Raw genomic sequence first — 23,054 nt, 5'->3', positions numbered from 1 at the left:
TACTTCAGTAAATGGAGAGGCTGGTGCAATAGACCTTTTCCTTGAACTCAAGTTGTCGTAAATGCTCCCAAGTTCCTTGAATGAAACTCAACACTTCATTGCTAACAAAGGTAGCCTTGGAATAAATAGATGGAGGCCTTGTGCTTCTGAATGTTGTCATTTTTTTTTTACCATGCCATTGGTTATTCGGTAGTACATCTCACACTGTGTTCCAGCTGCCAAGGTTTAACTTGCAGATTGTGAATTCCCAGCAAGAAGAGACATAAAACAAAGTTTCCAAATGCTTCATGCAGAGCAGAGATTCAGAAGGGCAAAACATTTGGTTAATGTGTGGTCACCACTGTAATGACAAGTACAGAGGATTAGAAATCAGTGATCAGTTGCACTTTGCTTGTCTCAAAGTATCAGAGGAGGAGGCAGGAAAGGCCAAAATAATAATTAGCTGGGGGAAGAGGGAAATTCCTAAAAGCCAATAGCTGAATGATTTTTCTTATTAAAAGGATTAAACACTATATTATAGAACCTAGATTATTACAGTACAGGCCCTTTGGCCCACATTGTTATGCCAACCTTTTCACCTACTCAATCTATCTCTTCACCTCTTCTCTCCTATCATTTTTCTATCACCTAAGAGTTTCTTAAATGTCCCTAATGCAGGGATTCCCAACCTGGGGTCCATGGACCCCTTGCTTAATGGTATTGGTCCATGGCATAAAAAAATTTGGGAACCCCTGCCCTAATGTATCTGCCTGTACCTCTACACTGGTAGGGCGTTCTGCTCACTCACCACTTTGTAAGAAAACAACTTTCCTCTGACATACTCCCTTTGATTTCCTCTAATCACCATAAAATTATGCCCCACGTGTTAGCTGTTTCCACCCTGGGGAAAAGGCACTGCCTGTCCACTCCTATCTATGCCTATTATCATCTCTATTTAGTCACTTCTTATCCTTCACTCCAAAGAGAAAAGGCCTAGCTTGCTCAACCCATCTTCATAAGCCATGCTCTCTAATCTAGACAGCATCCTGGTAAATTTTCTCAGCAACATCCCTAAAGCTTACAAAGTTGATGGGCATGTGTGAAAATAGGAACAGGATATTGCGAAAGAAATATTGAAGATTGACTATCAAAACGTTAATTGGTTTTAGAATGGTTACTTCCTTGCCATAGACCACAAGAATGTCCTGTTGTATCAAAATAGTTGGGTAGCTGGAGTTAAAGAACAAAACTTGTCTCATTTTTAACCAGTGGATGGTATCTACCAAACTTTTCTGAAAGTGCATGTATGCACCAGCATCAGGCAAGAACCTGATTAAACCTGGTTGTTGTATTTGCTGTTCAAGCTTACAAAAGCATATTTGCCATGTGGATGCAACACCAGAGGATGGGGTTCTGGTCTTCGTTCATTTGTTATGTGCCATGCTGTATGATGTAGGCGACCACGGTCTTTCCATGACCATGATTGTTCTTGGCAAATTTTTCTGCAGAAGTAGTTTGCCATCGCTTTCTTCTGGTCAATGTCTTTACAAGACAGGGACCCCAGTCATTATCAATACTCTTCAGAGGTTATCTGCCTGGTGTCAGTGGTCGCGTAACCAGGACTTGTGATATACACCAGCTGCTCGTATGACCATTCACCACCTGCTCCCATGGCTTCAGGTGACACTGATTGGGGGGAAGAGGGTGCTAAGCAAGTGCTACACCTTGCCCAAGGGTGACATGCAGGCCTAGAGGAGAGAAGGAGCACGGTACACCTGCTTTGGTAGAGACGCATCTCCTTCTCGCTGCCTCCAAAGGTCTTCATGTATTAATTTTCTGGCAAAAAACCTATCCCTTTGGGAACTAAAAGGGAACTGTTTGCAAGGATGGAATAGGAGAGAAACTTGACTTTTTTTCAGAATTTCATTCAGATACTTTCATGCAAAACATGCTGAAGTATTTTGAACTGTGCACTACTGTGTTGTGCATAAATCAAGTTTGTAACTGTCCTGTTTTTCTTCACATTAGCAATGACATTACTCATCCTCCTGATGTAACTGCTGACTCATAGGGGCCAGGTTTCCAGGTAAAAAAAATAAAAGGTGTCGGGGAACAACTGTCTAGTGCTGTGGGCTCAAAATTAATCTTATAATGGGCCATAGGATAGCATACAACAGGAGTTCCCAACTTGGTGTCCACGGACCCCTTGGTTAATGATAAGGGTCCATGACTTAAAAAGGGTTGGGAACCCTTGGTACAGCCACCACTTTAGGTTTAAATGTAATGTTTTATAATTAAGGATATTAGGAAGTACGGACATTAGGACATTATTTCCCTGGCTTCCCCTTTAGGAACAAGGAATGCCTATGTATAAATTATTTATTTTGTTTTTAAGGAGAATAATTGCCCTCATAGCTTGAGTACTATGTAATCCCAATTCTTTTTTGCTGTAGAGAACCTTAAAGCGGCTTGCATTCTATATTTATGGAATGAAGCCAGGCAATTACAGATGTTCTAATTATGCTGCTTTCCAGTGATAAAAGCTTTGATTTCTTCTCTCTCTCTGCTAGGTTGCTGCCAAGACACTACCTTTTTATAAAGAATACTTCAATGTTCCATATCCTCTACCAAAAATTGATTTGATAGCTATTGCTGACTTTGCATCAGGTTGGTATCATGAATTACTTCTTGTTGGATTCTGATGTTCTTAATCCAAAGTCAAGAAAGAGGCATAAAATGTGTTGCTTTACGATTGTTGTATTAAGCACTAATAGAGCAAAGAGAATTGGAAACAAAGAGCTGCTAAACTCTAGTAGCTAAGAACAAAGAAGAGAAAAAGACTAAGACGGTAGAGCAACACATTCAGCTCTTTTTATATCGTAGATAAGAAACATTCCTTTCTTTTTAAATCTTTTTATTAATTATTATTGAAAATCAACAGAGAAAAATACATCAAAATAATCAAGACAACATATCTAAATGTAGAATAAGAGTTAAACTATCAACCAAGCTGAACAGTATATCAATAATAATTTTAAAAAAGTTAAAGCTTTTTTTATGGAAAAAAGGAAAGAAAGAAAAAAAAGGAGCCCCTACTTACTAAAATAGAAAAAAAATCCTGATAACAAAGAAAAGGGGGCAAAAAACCCATTTGGAGCACAAACCCGGAGCTATACGCCATACACGCTTCCATATAAAAAAAGAAGACATCAATCTGCCAACCAAATCCATATACCCAAGCATCAGAAAAGGACCATCTTTATTAACTCAAATCAAATGATAATAACGGGCAAAAGAACCCCACCTTTTCTCAAAGTCAAATCTAGGATCAAAAGTTCAACTTCTAATTTTTTCCAAACTAAGACATCACTTCACCTGAGAGAACCATTGTATCTAAGTGGGAGCAGAGGCATCTTTCCATTTTAATAAAATTGACCTTCTAGCCAATAATGTGACAAATGCAATTACGTATTGGTCTGATATAGAAATACTGTGAATATGTTGAGGAATTATACCAAACAAAACTGTTAATTTATTAGGTTGTAAACTGATTTTTAAAGCTTTAGAAATTGTAGAAAAAATAGATTTCCAAAATTGTTTTAATACAGAACACGACCAAAACATATGTGTCAATATAGCTATCTCAGTTTTGCATCTATCACACTGACTATTTACATTAGGAAATATTTTAGACAATCTCTCCTTTGTCAAATAATAACAATGTACAATTTTAAATTGAATTAAAAAATGACTGGCACAAATCGAAGAAGAATTAACCAGCTTCAAAATTCTCAATCAGTCCTCTGTTATCAAGGTCATGTTAAGCTCTCTTTCCCAATCTTGCTTGATCTTAAGTAAAGGATAGTTATCCTGTTGTAATAGTAAATTATAAATTTTCCCAATAGAACCTTTCACTGAAGGGTTCGTTTTTAAAATAATGTCTAACAGGTCAGAGTCTTGTATATATGGAAAATTACTTAAATATTCTTGTAAGAAATGTCTGACCTGAAGATATTGCAAAAAATGTGAATATGAGAGAGAGTATTTAGTTACTAATTTCTCAAAGGACATCAGTCGGCCTTCTTGAAATAAGTCCATAAAGGAAAAAATTCCTTTATTCCTCCAAAGAGAAAAGGTAGGATCACTAAGTGAAGGTTTAAATAAATAGTTTTGATAAATTAAACTAAAAAGGTTAAAGAAACATTCCACTCAACTTTGTGGATAAGCATTGACCAATCAGATAGCCCCTGTTCAACTAATACGATACTAAGAGAAGCTTTCCGAATCACGTAGAGAACTGTAGCTATGAGTGGGGCAAACTGAACATTTGTAAATGATACTGTGACCTCTGGGGAAAAATACTAAACAGTTACATGTATATAGGTAATTATACAAAATACAACTTGCTACCCGTTACGCCACTACCATTTTGGGCAATAATGAAGGTGCTCCATCTCTGGTGGTGTTCAGAGCTTCCTTCATGGTGTCAGTAGGTTCCTCTTGGTTTTCACTACTGTCAGCCAGGCAAGCCCTGTGTGAAGACTCATAAATACCATTGCACTCAAATATACAACAATACTTCATTGCTGTTTCTGTAACAGTTTTGTTTTACCTGTCAGGGTTGTTAGCCCTCAGCTGAACCCCTGAACCTGGGTGACCGGTAGAGCACTTTTAGTTTGGCCTCTACCCTTTGACCTGTTTGGCATGGGTGACCTTACCAAGAGCCAAAGCATAAATCCCTGACTCTCCAGATCATTGAGGTGTGCAGGCCTCTAAACCATGACAAGGTCATGGTCCTCTTGGAGGATACAAAATGCAAGCAGGCAATTAATTGTTATGCTGCAAAGAAAATAGCGATTATATAGTCTAATCCGACATTGTATACAACAGTTACTGCATTTTGAATTAATAATGTTTTGCAGGAAGGCTGACTTAATATATTACGAGTCATATGATAGAAGTGCTATTGATAGCCACCTGGTTGCTTTAATTCTACGACGGTCAAGTAGTTGTAAAGTTGCAAACATCAAAAATGTTTAACAATTGTACATGTTTAAAATCCCCACATTATTGTTGTTTACATTTTCCTCTACTTGTCTCTTCATCCTTCAATACCTCTTGGATTGGTAACTTTCAATTATGCAAATATAATAAACAGGTGCCAGAAAAGGGTCAGTAACATCATGAAGGATCCCACCCACTCTGCTCATGGAGTGTTTGTCCCACTCCCAACAGGGAAGAGGCTACATAGTATCCACACCAGGACCACTAGACTCAAAAACAGTTGCTTTCCCCAAGCTGTCAAGCTGATCAACACCTCCACCCATTAACCCACCCCACTACTACTACATCCATATCAACCACTGCTTTCCATGGCCCCTCAGCACCCTTCACCCCCTCCCCATGTACTGCCACTTTATGCTTACCCTCAACATCTCATACCTACACTGCCACAGTCATTGTTCTACTGTGTTTTCATTTGTCCTGCTGATACCTAAGAGTTCGTCTTACTAAGAATCACTTTGTCACTTCATCATTTCCCCTTATGTACAGACACTCCTGCACCTTAATGTAATCTTGTGTATATACGGCCACACTCTTCAAAACAGTTACTTGTACTTTGATAGGAATGCTTTTATATTTATTTATTGTGATTTTTTTCTGTTTTTTTTTATTGTGTTCTTTATTCTTATGGTGGTTTTTTTTAATACCGCATCAGATCTGGAGTAACAATTGTTTCATTCTCCCTTAGTCTTGTAATACCTACCTACTCCCTCCCAAATGCACAAGGGTTCGCAAATGTAGAAATATAGCCTTGACTGACTGACTGACTCTGACTTGTTTCGCTTGGGAGGCCTATTTGCCACCAGTCACATGACAGAAATTTACTCTGAGGTTATAAGAAATGGAAGCATGGCAGTCCTACTGTAAAATTTACTGTGATTGTGGCTGATGTACTTGATGCTCAAGAGTTTAGATGAATAAACATGCAGAGAATTAATAAGTGTTTTTTTTTACAGGTGCCATGGAAAATTGGGGCCTTGTAACGTACAGGTATTTTCAAAGTTCAAAGTAAATTTATTGTCAAAGTGCAAAAGACAACAAATTGTTCAAATACAAAAGAAGAAAGAAAAATAAATAAGCAATAAATATTGAGAACATGAGATGAAAATGAGCTCATAAGTTGTGGAAACATTTCAATGATGGGGCGAGTGAAGTTATTCCTTCTGATTCAGGAACCTGATGGTTGTGGGTTAATAACTATTCCTGAGCCTGAGGCTCGGGAATAGTACCTTCCTGATGGTAGCAGCAAGAAGAGAGCATGACCTGGGTGGTGGAGATCCTTGATGCAAGGATGCTGTTTTCCTGCAACCACGCTCCTTGTAGATGAGCTCATTGGTGGGAGGGCTTTACCCATGATGGACTGGGCCATATTGACTACGTTTTGTAGGATTTTCCATTCAAGGGTATTGCTGTTTTCATGAAGTATTTGGTCTGTGATTCAATGCTTGCTTCGAAGCAAGATTCACCGTCAAAATTAAAAGTCGAAGACTATCTAGGCTAAGAGATAGGAAAGAGCTTACTTCAGCCAAGGGAATGCTCTTTTTTCCAATTGACTTACTGGCACCAAAGCCATTAACTTGGGGAAGGGGCATTCCTGAGCTCTGTTGGATGATTGATCCAAACTGTGGCTGAGATCTAGGCTCAGAAGGCCTGGCCAAGTATCATGGACTCTTTGAACAAAATCTTAGGCCTTCCCAAAGCCATTCAACCAACCTTTTAAACCTGTTCCACAACAATAGAATAGTGAAAACCTTTGTCAAGATAGGATGCATCTATGAAGTAAACAAGCAACATTGACATAGAGCTTCTGCAGATGATGGAAATCTTGGGGACCGCACAGTGCTGGAGGAACTTAGCAGGTCAGGTAGCATCTATGGAGAGGAATAAGCATCTCAGGCTGAGAAACTTCTTTAGCACTGGAGAAGAAGGGGGCAGAAGCCAGTTTAAGAAGGGAGGGAGGAGGGGAAGGAGTACAAGCTGGCAGGTGGATGAAATCAGGTGAGGGGGAAGATAGGTGGGTTGGGGGGAGGTGAAGAAAGAAGCTGGGAGGTGGTAGATGGGAGATGTAAAGAGCTGAAGAAAGGAATGTGATAAGAGAGGCAGTGGGTTGTGAAAGAGGGGAGGAGGGGCAGCAGAGGAGAAGAGAAGGAGTAAGAAGGGAATCAGAATGGAGAATGGAAGGTTTATAATCTTTGGATAACTAAAATGTGTTAATTGTGTATTAGTGTTTTTGTTCACCATTCACCAGATCTCGCTGTATAGAAGCCTTTAATGGCCATGGTACTATAATGTGGTATTGGATCCATATTTAAGGTTGAAGTGAGGTTACACAATACCAGCTCCAGAACATTGTTGACAGTTTGCTTCAAAGAATGCTGTGTTAAGAAACGATTCTCCAGAATACTCTGCTCTCCTTATCCAGATTGTTACCCATATAATCTTTGTTGTTTGTGTAGATTAAAATTCCGTCTAAGAAAGGTATGATCCCAATAACATGTTCACATTATTTCTTCCTTTATACTCCTTCCAAAGTTGTTGCTGTTATGTGATTCAGGTCAACAGGAATATCTGTTACTCTTAACTGCCCCCTGAAATTGTCCAGCAAACTTTTAATTGGACAGAATGCTGGGCAATAAAGTGGTTAAGGTGTCGGTCTAGTGATCTGAAGGTCGCTAGTTCGAGCCTCTGCTCAGGCAGCGTGTTGTGTCCTTGAGCAAGGCACTTAACCACACATTGCTCTGCAACGACACCGGTGCCAAGCTGTATCGGCTCTAGAGCCCTTCCCTCGGACAACATCGGTGGCGTGGAGAGGTGAGACTTGCAGCATGGGCAACTGCCGGTCTTCCATACAACCTTGCCCAGGCCTACGCCCTGGAAACCTTCCAAAGCGCAAATCCATGATCTCATGAGACTAACAGATTGCCTATAAATACTAGCTGACTCACAAATCCCACAAGCAAGTAAAGATATCATGTACATCTAGAGATGCAATTCTTATTTACTGAAATATATAACTTGCTATTCTTTTCTCCAGAGAAACGGCTCTCTTGATTGATCCAAAGCATTCCTGCTCATCATCAAGGCAGTGGGTCGCTTTGGTAGTCGGCCATGAGCTTGCTCACCAGTGGTTTGGAAACCTCGTCACTATGGTAATATTCTAATCCTTGGAAAGTAAAGAGAGTGCATTTGTGAAAACTCAGCTTGTTCTGTTTTAAACAAGAGGTTTGTCTCCAGGCAAAGGCTTACTTGCATCTCAGAATTTCAGTGCACTAGTATTTAAAATCAAAGTCATGATTCAACTTAAAATATAGTGGGAGTTGGAGAATATTGGTTACGTAAGACACTGCTGCTCCCAAGAGGTTTTGATGCTTGAGTCTAACAGTGTTTGTTTATTGAGCAATATTTGAATTATCTGATTAAGATCTGACAACACTTTAGCAAATCATGTCAGCCATAGCTAAGTAAAACACGGACACTGTCCAGCTAGATTGTACTTTGTAGCCAAGTAGCTGGTGGCCAGCTTGAAAATCCCATTGCCACACTGACAATCAGCCCTCTGAAATTGTCTGGGGAAAAGCAAAAACAGGGTGCTGTAGCGTAACTTGATGTGTTTGCAACATTGAAACTGAGAGAGCTTATAACCTAATTAAACGATTTGAGCACCATCCTTATTGGCAGTGATGAAACTGATCTTCAGTTTGTATTTTAATCTAGCATTATCTTCAAAGCTGATAATGCAGTTTCTTTTCAGGAAGTCCTTTTTTTAATCCATTGTAGGGGCACTATTTAACTGTTCACAGAACCCACTCAACATGTTTGTGGTTTGAACTTGGCTCAAGTAAAATTTCAATCCAAAACATTCCTGACAATCTCGTACATAATAACTTGCTTCATATTTTACTTTATATACTTTTTACTTAACATTTATTTCAGATTCAAATTCAGATTCATTTAATTATTACATGTACATGAAAATGTATAGTGAAATGCATCATATGTTTAAAAATCTACACAACCTGAAGTTGTGTTGGGGCAGCCCCCAACGTATCACCACCCATTCCGGCATGTTTAACAGAGCAGAGGTTCAAAGGGTTATCTTATTATAAAAGTATATATGCAGAATACAACTGAGATTTGTCTTCAGATAGTTGTGAAATACAGAAAAGCCATGGAAGTTCTTGAAAGAAAAGACATCACCCCTCCCCCCGCGCGCGCGCGCACAAAAAAAAAAGAAACAAAAACTCTCACACCCCAAACCCCCTCAACATCTCCTTGCATTAAAAACTACAGGTTGCCCACATGGAAAATAGCAGCTGAAACACCAAACCCCCAACCCCTCCCTTGCAATAAACTAACATAGCCTACAAGGGGAAAAAACAGCAACAATAAATAGGAAAACAGATTATTATCTGAATGGTGGCCGATTAGGAAAAGGGGAGGTGCAACAAGACCTGGGTGTCATTATACACCAGTCATTGAAAGTGGGCATGCAGGTACAGCAGGCGGTGAAAAAGGCGAATGGTATGCTGGCATTTATAGCGAGAGGATTTGAGTACAGGAGCAGGGAGGTACTACTGCAGTTGTACAAGGCCTTGGTGAGACCACACCTGGAGTATTGTGTGCAGTTTTGGTCCCCTAATTTGAGGAAAGACATCCTTGCCATAGAGGGAGTACAAAGAAGGTTCACCAGATTGATTCCTGGGATGGCAGGACTTTCATATGAAGAAGGACTGGATGAACTGGGCTTGTACTCGTTGGAATTTAGAAGATTGAGGGGGGATCTGATTGAAATGTATAAAATCCTAAAGGGATTGGACAGGCTAGATGCAGGAAGATTGTTCCCGATGTTGGGGAAGTCCAGAATGAGGGGCCACAGTTTGAGGATAAAGGAGAAGCCTTTTAGGACCGAGATTAGGAAAAACTACTTCACACAGAGAGTGGTGAATCTGTGGAATTCTCTGCCACAGGAAACAGTTGAGGCCAGTTCATTGGCTATATTTAAGAGGGAGTTAGATATGGCCCTTGTGGCTACGGGGATCAGGGGGTATGGAGGGAAGGCTGGGGCGGTGTTCTGAGTTGGATGATCAGCCATGATCATAATAAATGGCGGTGCAGGCTCGAAGGGCCGAATGGCCTACTCCTGCACCTATTTTCTATGTTTCTATAACATCAAACATCCAAACCCCCCCCCCCCCCCACACACACACACACACACACACACACACACACACAAAAAAACTAACAGATACCCCCCACCCGCCCCACGGAAGAACATCAGACCCCAAATCCCTAACCTCTCCCTCACACAAAAATGAACATATCGCCCACAAGGACATCAAACCCCTTGCACTCTGTCCTCCTGTGGAGAGCAACCGCCAACCTGTGGCCTCCGCATTCGCCTCTGTTTCAATCTTCCTTGATGCTTTGATCGGCAAGGCATGAATCTGTTATGGCCCTGCGCCTGTATCTGGTCTTCTCCTCAAGGCAGCTCGTGCTTGCGGTCCTCTCCTGGAATTTTCTTGGGGACAGCAGAGTGCTAGAGCATTGATGGAACTGTAAACAGTAAGTCACAGGCTCCAACAGTTTCTGAAACATAGCTAAGATAAAAAAGAATAAGTAGAAGATGTAGAAAAAGTGAAATAATTGATTACCTGGAAGATGTCGCACGAGGAATCGTTGGCTGGCACCATCTTGACTGGAAGCCCACAACAACGCAAGCAAATACAACAACAAAGCCCCCGCCCCCCCCAAAACACTGATAGTCCTCCAACCCTAGGATGGGCTGTCTTCAAACCTCCAGTGAACTTCCAGACTTCAGGCCTCTGGCTTCCCTATCAGTTACAGTTCAAGGTGCCTGTGTAGGTTTAAGATGCAGTTAAAAAAACTTTTGTGGGGGCCAACACTAGGCTGATGATGTCTGCTGAACATCATGAATAGTCTGTTGAGCCTTACAAGCCTGCTCTGCCATTCAGCAAGAGCAAGTTTGATCTTGGACTCCAAATACCACTTTCCTCCACCCTCCCTGTATTTCTCTATCAGTCTCTGTTCAGAGAGCTTATGATTGAACCTCCACAGCGCTCTGGAGTAGAGAATACCAGTGATTCTGCTCCTTTGTCTCATGTTTGAAGGGAATGTGTACTTTCGTAATTTATATATATTTTTGATGCCTGCCATTGCTCGTCTATGGCGACCAAACTTTTGCTCAGATGTTAAACAGTAGCTGATGTCTTACAGCAATCTCATTGTAATTTTGTCTCAGTCCTCCTCAGCCGACCTAGAACAGCTAGTGTTCAAATGACGTCCATTTTATCTGCCAATGGAGTTTTCTGCCAACTTCCTGGTAGCAGTATACTTTCCACTTCAGGTCAACAGCAGGCAGGCTCTGGAGGAGCTGAGCATCATAATCAGCAGGCATGAAACAATGCACACTGATTCCTTCCCTATTATTGTGGACCAGCTTGAAGTATCTAACCAACTACCACCAATATATCACCTGTGAAACCAAAGGAGCCAACATACTTAACCACTGTTATACCACCATCAATAATGCTTACCATGCCATCCCATACTCACACTTTGGAAAGTCCGATCACCTGGCTGTACTTTTATTCCTAGCGTATAGGCAGAGACTGAGGACCACAGCATCAGTGGTGAGGCAGTGGAGTGCTTTCAGGACTGCTTTGAGTTGGTGGACTGGACAATATTCAGTGATTCATCTTAAGAGTCTGAATATATCACAGTTGCAGTGGGCTTCATCAAGACCTATGTGTCTTCAAGAACATACTAGACATAGCCAAATCAACAGCTCTGGATGAACCACGAGATTTGTGGTCTGCTGAGGTCTAGATTTGTGGAATTCAAGACCAGTGACCCAAAACTACACAAAGTCCAGGTATGATCTATGGAAGGCTTATCTTGAGGGTGAAAAGACAATTCCAATTGAAGTTAGAGACAGAATTGGATGCACATCAGCTCTGGCAGGGTCTGCAGCCCATTACTTCCTACAAAGCAAAACCTAACATTGTGAATGGTAGTGATGCTTCCTTCCCAGATGAGCTCAATGCTTTTTATGCACACCTCGAAAGGGAGAATAAAACTATGTCTATGCGAATCCCTGCGGCATCTGGTGACCCTATGATCTCCATCTCGGAGGCCAACACCAGAATATTTTTTAAGTTGGTGAACCCTTGGAAGGCATCAGCCCCTGATGGTGTACCGTAGGGCTCTGAAAACCTGTGCTAATCAACTGGTGAAGGACATCTTCAATCTTACTGCTACAGTTGGAGGTTCCCATCTGCTTCAAAAGGGTGAGAATCATACCAGTGCCCAAGAGCAGGATAAGCTGCCCAGTGGCAGTCCCATCTACTGTGAAGTACTTTGAGAGGTTGGTCATGGCGAAAATCAACTGCCTAAACAAGGACCTGGACCTGCTGCAATTTGCCTATTGCCACAATAGGTCCGGCAAATGCAGTCTCACTGGTTCTCCACACAGCCTTGAATCACCTTCACAATAGTAATACCTACGTCAGGATGCTGTTTATTGACTACAGCTCAGTGTTCAACGCAATCACACCCTCGGGTCTAATCAAGCTCCAAATGCTGAATCTTTGTATCTCCCTCTGCAACTGAATCCTCAGCTTCCTCACAGGGAAACCACAGTCTGTGTGGATTGGAAATAACATCTTGCTGACAATTAACACTGGCATGTACCTCAAAGATGCATACTTAGCTCACTGCTCTGCTCTCTCTACACCCACAACTGTGTGGCTAGGCACAGCTCACGTGCCATCTATAAATCTGCTGATGACACAAGTATCGTTGAGTAGAATTTCAGATGTTGACAAGGAGGTGTACAGGTGTGAGATAAATCAGCTGGTTGACTGCTGTCACAGCCTCGACCTTGCACTCAGCAAGACCAAAAAATTGATGGCAGACTTCAGGAAGGGTAATTCAAGGGAATGCACCAGCCCTTGTCAAGGGATCAGAAGTGGAAAAGGTGAGTAGTTTGAAGTTCCTGGGTGTCAACGTCTCCCAGGATCTAAACTGGGCCCAACATATTGATGCAATTACAAAGAAGGCACAACACCGGCTATATTTGATTAGAATTTTGAAGAGGATTGGTATGTCACCAAATGTACTTGCAAATTTCTACAGATGTACCATGGAGAGCAATCTAACTGGTTGCATTACTGTCTGGTGTGGAGGGGCCACTGCACAGGATTGGGAAAAAGCTACAGAAAGTTGTAAACTCAGCCAGCTCCATCATGGGCACTAGCCTCTCTAGCATCCATGTCATCTTCAAAAGGCGATGCCTCAAAAAGGCGGCATCCATCATTAAGGACCCCCATCACCCAGGACATGCCCTCTTCTCATTGTTACCATCAGGGAAGAGGTACAGGAGCCTAAAGAGAGAGAGAAACAATTTTTCAGGAACATTTTTCCCCCCTGCCATCAGATTTCTGAATGGACATTTAACCCACGAACACTTCCCTCTTTTGCACTACTTGTTTAATTTCTTTTTAGATATAGTTATTGTAATTTATACTTTCTATTACTATGTATTGCAATGTACTGCTGCCACAAAACAACAATTTTTATGACATATGCCAGTGATACTAAACCTGATAGTGATTGTAATGAATACCACAAGTGGAAATCAGGTACTGACTTGTACTCTTCTCTGCTTTGAAAGAACATCATGTTTTTAGTTTGTTCCCTGGACTCAAACTATGAAGTACCTATCAGATAATATGTGACTAGGTGAAGTAATCATATACTCTTTTAAAATGAAGCAGAGTGTAGGGCATTCACTAAGAGTTAGGGAAGTCTCTCCTGGGAATTAGTGATTGTCTGAGAGTTTGAGAACTTGGATGATCTACAGGGTCACAGGCTTGGAAAAAGCCAGGATCACTTTGCAACATGGAAGCTGTTGGGGCAGAAGGAGAAATAAAAAAAATTCTGGTAATTTTGTTTTCAGATGTTTAGTACATCTGAATGTTTGGATGCAGTATTACTATACTATAGAAAAAATGACTTTCAGATCTATCAGTTGTATTACAGATATAAAGATACAAATCAATTCAGTGTTTTCTTGTCTATGATAAGAGGCATAGATCAAATGGATAGCCAGAGTCTGTCTGTCTCTGTCCCCCCCCCTCTCCCCCCCCTCTCCCCCCCCTCTCCCCCCCCTCTCCCCCCCCTCTCCCCCCCCTCTCCCCCCCCTCTCCCCCCCCCTCTCCCCCCCCCTCTCCCCCCCCTCTCCCCCCCCTCTCCCCCCCCCTCAGGCGGGGCAGAAGTGGGTAATACAAAAAAGCAATTTTAAGGTGATTGGAGGAAAGTATGGAGGGGTGGTGATGTCAGAGGGACATTGTTTACCCAGAGTGGAGGGTGCATGGAATGCCTGGCCAGGGGTGGTAGGGGCTGATATACTGGAGCATTTAAAAACTTAGGCACATGGGTGAAAGAAAAATAGAGGGCTATGTGGGAGGCAAGGGTTAGATTGATCATAAGAGTAGGTTAAAAGGTCAACACAACATCATAGGCCAAGGGGCCTGTACTGGAATGTTCCATGTTAAAAATATATATAACGTTACCCACTTTCCAAACAGTGAGCACAACATAATTCGCTGTCACTTTATGCAAGAGGAATAATTCTGCTTCCTCAATGAACCTTAGAGGGAATTCAGAGGTAAAGGGGTCAGCATAATGGGACTGACTTACAGCAGGAGTGAGAGGGTTAAGTAGTAGACGTTCTGTGACTTCATGTCTGCTAATAATCCGTTATGTGGAACCTTCCCAAATGTCTTCAGAAATTCCATGTGGGCAACATCTATTCTGTTTGAGTGATCTCATCTAGAGAAGAAAAATTGTGTAGGTTAGTCAAGATGGGGCAGCACAATTGTGTAGCAGTTAATATAATGCAATTACAGCATCTTCGAGCTGGGTTTAATTCTGCTGCTGTCTCAGGAGTTTGAACATTCTCCTTGTGATTATGTGGGTTTCCTCTCTCATTCCAAAGACTTGTGGGTTAGTAGGTTAATTGGTCATATGGGTGTAATTGTGTGGTACAGGCTCACTGGGTTGGGAAGGGCCTGTTACCTTGCTGTATCTCTCAATAAATTTAAATTAAGGTGACTTGCCCAAAACAAATCATTCAGATTCTTTAAGTTGTAAATACTGACTCACTCTGCCATCAGATTCTACGAACTCTCCATTAACCAGTATTAAGTTCACAGGATAATTAACTCATTGTTGCCTGCATTCTGATTTTTTTTTAATGAAGTGTCATTTGAAATTTTATAATTGAGTGCTCAGCCTGGTGAAAAATTGGCACTTAAAGTTAACTTTGCTTCTCCCACTCTTGTTCAAATTTGTCAAGTATAGTTAAGTCCCTCCATTTTTAAAGCTGGCTAAATACAAATACAAATTTAATTGTCATTCAACCATACACATCTATACAGTTAAAAGACACTGAATTCCTTCAGGGCCAAGGTATAAACTGCAATGCACACAGTCGTGCGTAGCACATATAGTTATGATAGTACATTCAGTCATTATGTCAAAATTTTAGTTTGGGCTAAAATTAGCGCAAGTCCCTGAGTGACACGGCCTGAAGACTGACAGGTTGCCATGAAGTGCGAGTTGCAAGTTTATGTAAAACAGTATCATGTTATTGGCACTATTAGAATAAAACAAGCAGTTATATAAATATGAGAAACAGTAATACAAAATATTGAAAAGTCACCAGTCGGTCCTGACAGCCGAAACATCATCTGTGCACAGTTTGATGCACTACATATGTTGGCAAGAAAGCCCACCCAACTCTCTCCCCCCCCCCCCCCCCCCCCCACCAGGGGCAGGCACTCTGGCCATAGCCGATGTGAGGAAAACCCAAGCCAAGATCAACTCATGCAAAGCTGCAGGGTTTGGTAACATACCTGGCTGTATGCTCAGAAGCAGTGCAGCCAGATAGCAGATGATGTTACTGACATTTTCAACATCTCCCTGAATCAGGGAGATCAAACATGGAGCCGTGACACAAGAGGATTTGGTTCTGGTATTGATCGGCCATGTTGATGTGAAATGACAGGGCAGACTTGTAAGGCCTGATGACCTTCTCACACCTCTCTGTATAGCCATTCTTTTACCTAATTCCTTATTCATCTTTGTACTTCATCGGTTACCTGTGCTGCCCTCTTTCGCTAGCGTTTATACCTTGTTATTGTTTTACCTTTTTCAATGCACATTGATTTGATCTGTATAAACACTATGCAAAGGAGGCTATTCACTGTATCTTAGTACATGTGACAATAATAAACCAATACCAGTCTTGTCAACTTTAAGCCCAATATCTGTATTTTCTCATGTTATATCATTGTCTGATCTGAGTACTAATGATAGACATAGAACATAGAAATTTGCAGCACATTACAGGCCCTTTGGCCCATAATGTTGTGCTGACCATGTAACCTAATCTAGAAACTGCCTAGAAGTTCCCTAGCGCATAGCCCTCTACCTTTCTAAACTCCATGTACCTATCTAAGAGGCTTCTAAAAGACCCTATTGTGTCTGCTTCCATGACTGCCACCGGCAGTGCATTCCATGCACCCACCACTGTGTGGAAAAACTTACCCCTGACATCCCCTCGGTACCTATTTCCAAGCACCTTAAAACTATGCCCCTTCGTGTTAGCCATTTCAACCGTGGGGGGAGGAAGCCTCTGGCTATCCACACGATCAATGCCCCTCATCTTGTACACCTCTATCAGGTCACCTCTCATCCTCTGTCGCTCCAAGGTGAAAAAGCCAAGTACACTCAATCTATTCTCATAAGGTATGCCCTTCAATCCAGGATACATCCTTGTAACTCTCCTTTGCACTCTCTCTATAGTATCCACATCCTCCTTGTAGTGAGGTAACCAGAACTGAACACAGCACTTTAAGTGGGGTCTGACCGGGGTCTGACCAAGGTCTTATATAGCTGTAACATTACCTCACAGCTCTTGAACTCAATCCCACGGTTGATGAAGGCCAACACACCATACGCCGCCTTAACAACACTGTCAACTTGCGCAGCAGATGTGAGTGTCCTATGGATGTGGACCCTGAGATCTCTCAGATTCTCCACGCTGCCAAGAGTCTTACCATTTATATTATATTCTGTCATCAAATTGGACCTACCAAAATAAACCACCTCACACTTATCTGGGTTGAAGTCCATCTGCCACTTCTCAGCCCAGTTTTGCATCCTATCAATGTCCTGCTATAACCTCTGACAACCCTCCAGACTATCCACAACACCCCCAGCCTTTGTGTCATCAGCAAACTTACTAACCACCCTTCTACTACATCAGGGTCATAAATGTGCTCTGTTCAAAGTAAATTTATATCAGAGCACATGTATGTCACCATATACAACCCTGAGATTCAGTTTTTTGTCAGTATACTCAAAACAAAAATCTGTAGAATAATAACCATAATAGAATCAATGAAAGACTATCCAACTAGGGCATTCAACCAGAGTGCGGAAGACAAACTGTGCAATTACAAAAAGAAAGAAGAATAATTAAACAATGTAGTTATTCAATATTCACTCTGCAGGATATAGTTGATTTTATAAATTCCATTTGCCTTTGTGTCTATCTGAGAATTTAAGCTGTTGAGCAGAGCATTTTTAGATTTGGTTTGCACTTTAAAAACTGAAAAATTTATGCAGTTTCATTTTATCTGGGTGCTCTGATAGTATTAGCATACTTGACTGTGCACACCTACAGTAAAAGGTGCAAAAGATGACTTAGCCCAAGTATAAACTAAACATTGCTGGAATTGCAGACTTGTCTGCTTCTCAGTGCTGATTGTGAGAATGAAGCTTTCAGAGCTTTTTTCAAAGTCATCCCTTTTTATATTCACTTGTGTCCTATTTTCTTTTTGCCCCCATTTTTTTTCTTCTCATGCCCTCATATTCCAATGAAACACCAACATTTGGTGCAGTAGGGGTACTATTTTTCAATGTATGCTTCATTGTGGCACAAAATCTCAATGTTTTTTTTCTTTTGCTTATTCCCTTTGTTCCTCAGCTTCACCACCAAAACCTTAATTCAATTTTCCGTAAAACGTTGGAGCAGAATTAGGCCATTTGGCCCATTGAGTCTGTTCTGCCATTCCATCATGACTGCTTTATTTTCCCTCTCATTCAATTTCTTCTGCTTTCTCTAACCTTTGAAACCCTTAATAATGAAGAGCCTATCTACCTTCACTTTAATTGTACCCATTGACTTGTAGGTCCTGCAGCATTTCTAACATCGATACTTCAAAGATCACTTGTTTATTGATGTAGAATACCAAGATTGTCTGATCATTGGTAGAGCCTGTCCTTGGCTTTACAAACTGAGGTTCTTGTGAAGTTTCTGGTAGACTTAAATTCTGAAATTTTTCTGGAGATTTTAGGGTAGCATTCATTTCTATATACTTTGTATTTTCTTTTTTTGTCATTTGGCTTTTGTTAAACTAGTGGGTATGGAAATTGATTTGACAGTCAAGCTTTATACAATTGAAAAAGTTTAATGTGTTCTATTTGATGTGACTATAAAGTGCCTTGAAGTGTTCAAGTGAAATTTACTGTCATACGCACAAGAACAGTGAGGTACAGACAGTAGGGGAAAAATGTGCAGTAGCTTCGCAGGCACATAGATTCAGACAACGTGCAGAACATATGTTATACATAAATTGCACAAAACAGTCAGGAAAAGAAACTGCAAAGCTATGTCAAGTCTTGGGTAACCAGCAATGAGTGAGGGGATGAAACTGTAGGTTGGAATGAAGCTTGCTGGCAAAATTCAATTGCCATCTCAAAACAAACTATGGCAACACACATCAAAGTTGCTGGTGAACGCAGCAGGCCAGGCAGCATCTCCAGGAAGAGGTACAGTCAACGTTTCAGGCCGAGACCCTTCGTCAGGACGGGTCTCGGCCTGAAACGTTGACTGTACCTCTTCCTGGAGATGCTGCCTGGCCTGCTGTGTTCACCAGTAACTTTGATGTGTGTTGCTTGAATTTCTAGCATCTGCAGAATTCCTGTTGCTTGCGTTTTCAAAACAAACTATTGCGATTTTTGAAAAATATTCATGCTTTAGTAAATTCTGTAGTTTACCTTGCTGTGTATTGGAACTTGGCACTTTGAAAGATATCAGTGCTCAATTATACTTGAAAACTAGGATCTTTAATATGTTAACTCTTTCATTCCTGGGATCCTTGTGAACCTCCCCTGCATTGTCTGCCATACCAGCATGTCTTTTAGATAAGATGCTCAAAATACTCCAGTTTTCAGTTGTTAATTCCTGAAACTGGATTTGTGTTGTAGTTGAGTCATGGAATTTCATTAAGCTACTTGATGTAGAGCCAAGATATGAGGGCTGACAGGCTTCAACACTTACAGGCAAACAATTATATTCTGCAATATTGGCAGTATGAATGAAATCCAGGTGGGGTTATTTTTGGATCACTGTTAATTTCAAAGGTTTTAAAAGTACATTTAGTGTCAGAGAAATGTATGCAACATACATCCTGAAAATGTTTTTTCTTCTCAACCATTCACAAAAACAGAGGAGTGCCCCAAAGAATGAATGATAGTTGAATATTAGAACCCCAAAGTCCTCTCTCTCCCCCCCCCCCCAGCTCTTCTCCCTTCCGCAAGTAAGTGGCAGCGAGCAACAATCCCCCTCTCCCCACTGGCAAAAAAAACAGCATCGGCACCCACCACCAAGCACTCAAGAGTGAGCAAAGCATTAGCAAAGACACAGACTTGCAGTTACCCCAAAGACTTCGCGTTTCACCCGGTATACAACATACCACAGGTGCGCTCTCTCCCTAATAAGGGAGAAGGAGGAGTCCCCGTTTTCCCAGCAAGCAGGGGACATAAACAACTTGCTGGTTTACGATGTTAAAAATCCGTTATGTTGCTTTTTTCGAGCTCTGTGCCCAAAGATCTCTGGTACACAGCCGTAGATATTCCGACTCCCCCAACGACACGCAAACCTCCTGCCATGACACCGACCCTTGATCTGCCCAACTCCAGATCCCTGCGATCCAAGGCCTCCAAAGTCGAGCCGAGCTCTTAGGTCGAGCCCTTGGCGTGCTGAGCAACAGCCAGTTGTGAAACCCCGAGAGTGAGTCCCATTCCCACAAAGAACCGTAGTCAGCTTGTAACTCCAGGTCAGGGTCTTCAAGAGAACCCTGAAGGGGGAAAATAAAGATATTAAAGACGGAAATAGAGCTGTTTCTGAAGATACAAGCAAAGGAGTCGCCGTTTAGTGCCATCATCACTTCAGATGTGGAACATTGTATTTGTTCATTTAATCTTTTCAGAACTAACTTGAGAAGAGCCCATAAAGTCCAATCTAGAGCAAATCCTTTATCAATCTCTTGTGGCCATACAATCTAATATCTCTCAATGACCACAAACTTGGCTGAAGAGCAATTTGCAGTACTCAGTTAAGCTACAAGTATGGTTTTGTCATGTGAGATTAAACAGGATCACACAGAGGAAGTTGGTAGAGTTATGGAGGGAGAGGGGGCGACATGGGTTCAGTTCTCACTGGTGTCTATAAGGAGGTTGTATGTTCTCCCCATGACTGCATGGGTTTTCTCCAGGTGCTCCAGCTTCCTCCCACAGTCCAAAAGACTTCCCGGTTAGTAATTGTCTCATGATTAGGCTAGGGTTAAAGGGCCTATTCTGTGCCGTATCTCAATCAATCAATCAAATAAATAAATAAATAAATACCTTCACAGAGTAAGGGCCAAGTGATCCCTGAAGCTTTCCAGCCGCAATGCCCACTTCTGCAGTGCTCTATAAACCACTTTAATTAGGATTTCATGTTCAATAGTTAGTCTTTACAGACACTGGAAAAATTTCTATACCTCTGGTCTTATTGGTGTCAATCTTGAATATATCCATAAACTAAGCATTCCTCTCAAAGACCAAAAACAAGTATGTTGTCATATGTACAAATACATGTGTCCACCAGTGCCATAAAAACTTACTTGCAGCAGCATCACAGGCACAGAGCATGAGATGGGCAGAATTCAATAATACACTATCTTTACATGAACACAATTAGAGCAACCAAAAAAAAAAGTAATCACTTTGTAGTGCAAAGTGGTAAGAATGTTGCTATTTTGAGGCAATAGTTAGGTTTGTGCAACTGGATTCAAGAACCAAATGGTGGAAGGAAAGTTTTTGAACTCGCTGGTGTGGGACTTCGGCAGTTTCAAGGACAGCTACTTCGCTTCAACCATTAACTCTAAGAAAATCAATAGGGTGATGAGGAAAAAGTGGAAACTCCACATAGATAAGCTAAGTCAGGATCAAGCCAACACATCCCTGGAGCTGTGCAGCAGCGATACCAGCCACTGCAATGCTCTGTTGTCCTAACTAAATTAGCATTTAATGTTCCAAAAATGTTATGTATTTGTGCCTCATTTCAAATAATGAAAAATGAAGAATATCAGTGATGCATTAATGTGTTCTAGTTTGTTAAACAACAAACAACAGCATTCTACAATTATAAAGAAAGAATTGCTTAAGGAATAAAGTTAGAGGTTAAGGTATGGATATTGAATAAAATATACATAAATAGACAATAGATGCAGGAGTAGGCCATTCGGCCCTTTGAGCCCTCACCGCCATTCACTGTGATCATGGCTAAGCATCCACAGTCAGTATCCAGTTCCTGCCTTATCCCCATAACCTTTGATTCCGTTGTCTTTAAGAGCTTTATCCATCTCTTTCTTGAACGCATCTAGAGACTTGGTCTGCACTGCCTTCTGGGGCAGAGCATTCCATACATCCACCACTCTCTGGGTGAAAAAGTTTTTCCTCAACTCCGTTCTAAATGGCCTACCCCTAATTCTTAAACTGTGGCCTCCGGTTCTGGACTCACCCATCAGTGGGAACATGCTTCCTGCCTCCAGCGTGTCCAATCCCTTAATAACCTTATATGTTTCAATCAGGTCCCTCTCATCCTTCTAAATTCCAGAGTATACAAGCCCAGTCGCTCCAATCTTTCAATATATGACTGTCCCGCCATCCAGGGAATTAACCTTGTGAACCTACGCTGCACTCCCTCAATAGCAAGAATGTCTTTCCTCAAATTTGGAGATCAAAACTGTGCACAATACTCCAGGTGTGGTCTCACGAGGACCCTGTACAGCTGCAGAAGGACCTCTCTGCTCCTATACTCCATTCCCTTTGTTATGAAGGCCAGCATGCCAATAACTTTCTTCACTGCCTGCTGTACCTGCATGTTTGCTTTTAGTCACTGATGTATAAGAACACCTAGATCTCGTTGTACTTCCCCCTTTCCTAACTTGACTCCATTTAGATAATCTGCCTTCCTGTTCTTGCCACCAAAGTGGATAACCTCACATTTATCCACATTAAACTGCATCTGCCCACTCACCCAGCCTGTCCAATTCACCCTGCATTCTCATAACATCCTCCTCACATTTCACACTGCCACTCAGCTTTGTGTCATCTGCAAATTTGCTAATGTTATTTTTAATCCCTTCATCTAAATCATTAATGTATATTGTAAATAGCTGTGGTCCCAGCACTGAGCCTTGTGGTACCCCACTAGTCACTGCCTGCCATTCTGAAAAGGACTCGTTAATCGCTACTCTTTGTTTCCTGTCAGCCAGTCAATTTTCAATCCATGTCAGTACTCTGCCCCCAATACCATGTACCCTAATTTTGCCCACTAATCTCCTATGTGGGAATTTATCAAAGGCTTTATGAAAGTCCAGGTACACTACATCCACTGGCTCTCCCTTGTCCATTTTCATAGTTACATCCTCAAAAAAATTCCATAAGATTAGTCCAGCACGATTTCCCCTTCGTAAATCCATGCTGACTCGGACCTATCCTGTTACCGCTATCCAAATGTGTAGTAAATTTATCTTTTATAATTGACTCCAGCATCTTCTCCACCACTGATGTCAGGCTAACTGGTCTATAAT

General features: G+C 41.5%; 1 protein-coding gene across 2 annotated transcripts in view; it reads left to right on the top strand.

Moving 5' to 3' along the window:
• npepps (aminopeptidase puromycin sensitive) overlaps nt 1-23,054 on the top strand; it is a 294,931-nt gene that overhangs the window by 112,742 nt on the left and 159,135 nt on the right. For both annotated transcript variants that reach the window (XR_011883929.1, XM_072249568.1), the window contains exons 7-9: nt 2,550-2,646; nt 6,000-6,033; nt 8,078-8,192. Coding sequence is in view for 1 of the 2 variants with exons in the window: in XM_072249568.1 (XP_072105669.1) it covers nt 2,550-2,646; nt 6,000-6,033; nt 8,078-8,192 (246 nt within the window). In the remaining variant the exon portion in view is untranslated. The remainder of the gene's footprint in view (nt 1-2,549; nt 2,647-5,999; nt 6,034-8,077; nt 8,193-23,054) is intronic.

This window comes from Mobula birostris, chromosome X (genome assembly GCF_030028105.1).
Source record: "Mobula birostris isolate sMobBir1 chromosome X, sMobBir1.hap1, whole genome shotgun sequence".
NCBI lineage: Eukaryota > Metazoa > Chordata > Chondrichthyes > Myliobatiformes > Myliobatidae > Mobula > Mobula birostris.
Note: the sequence above shows the minus strand (reverse complement) of the source record. Positions and strands in the feature narration are given on the sequence as shown.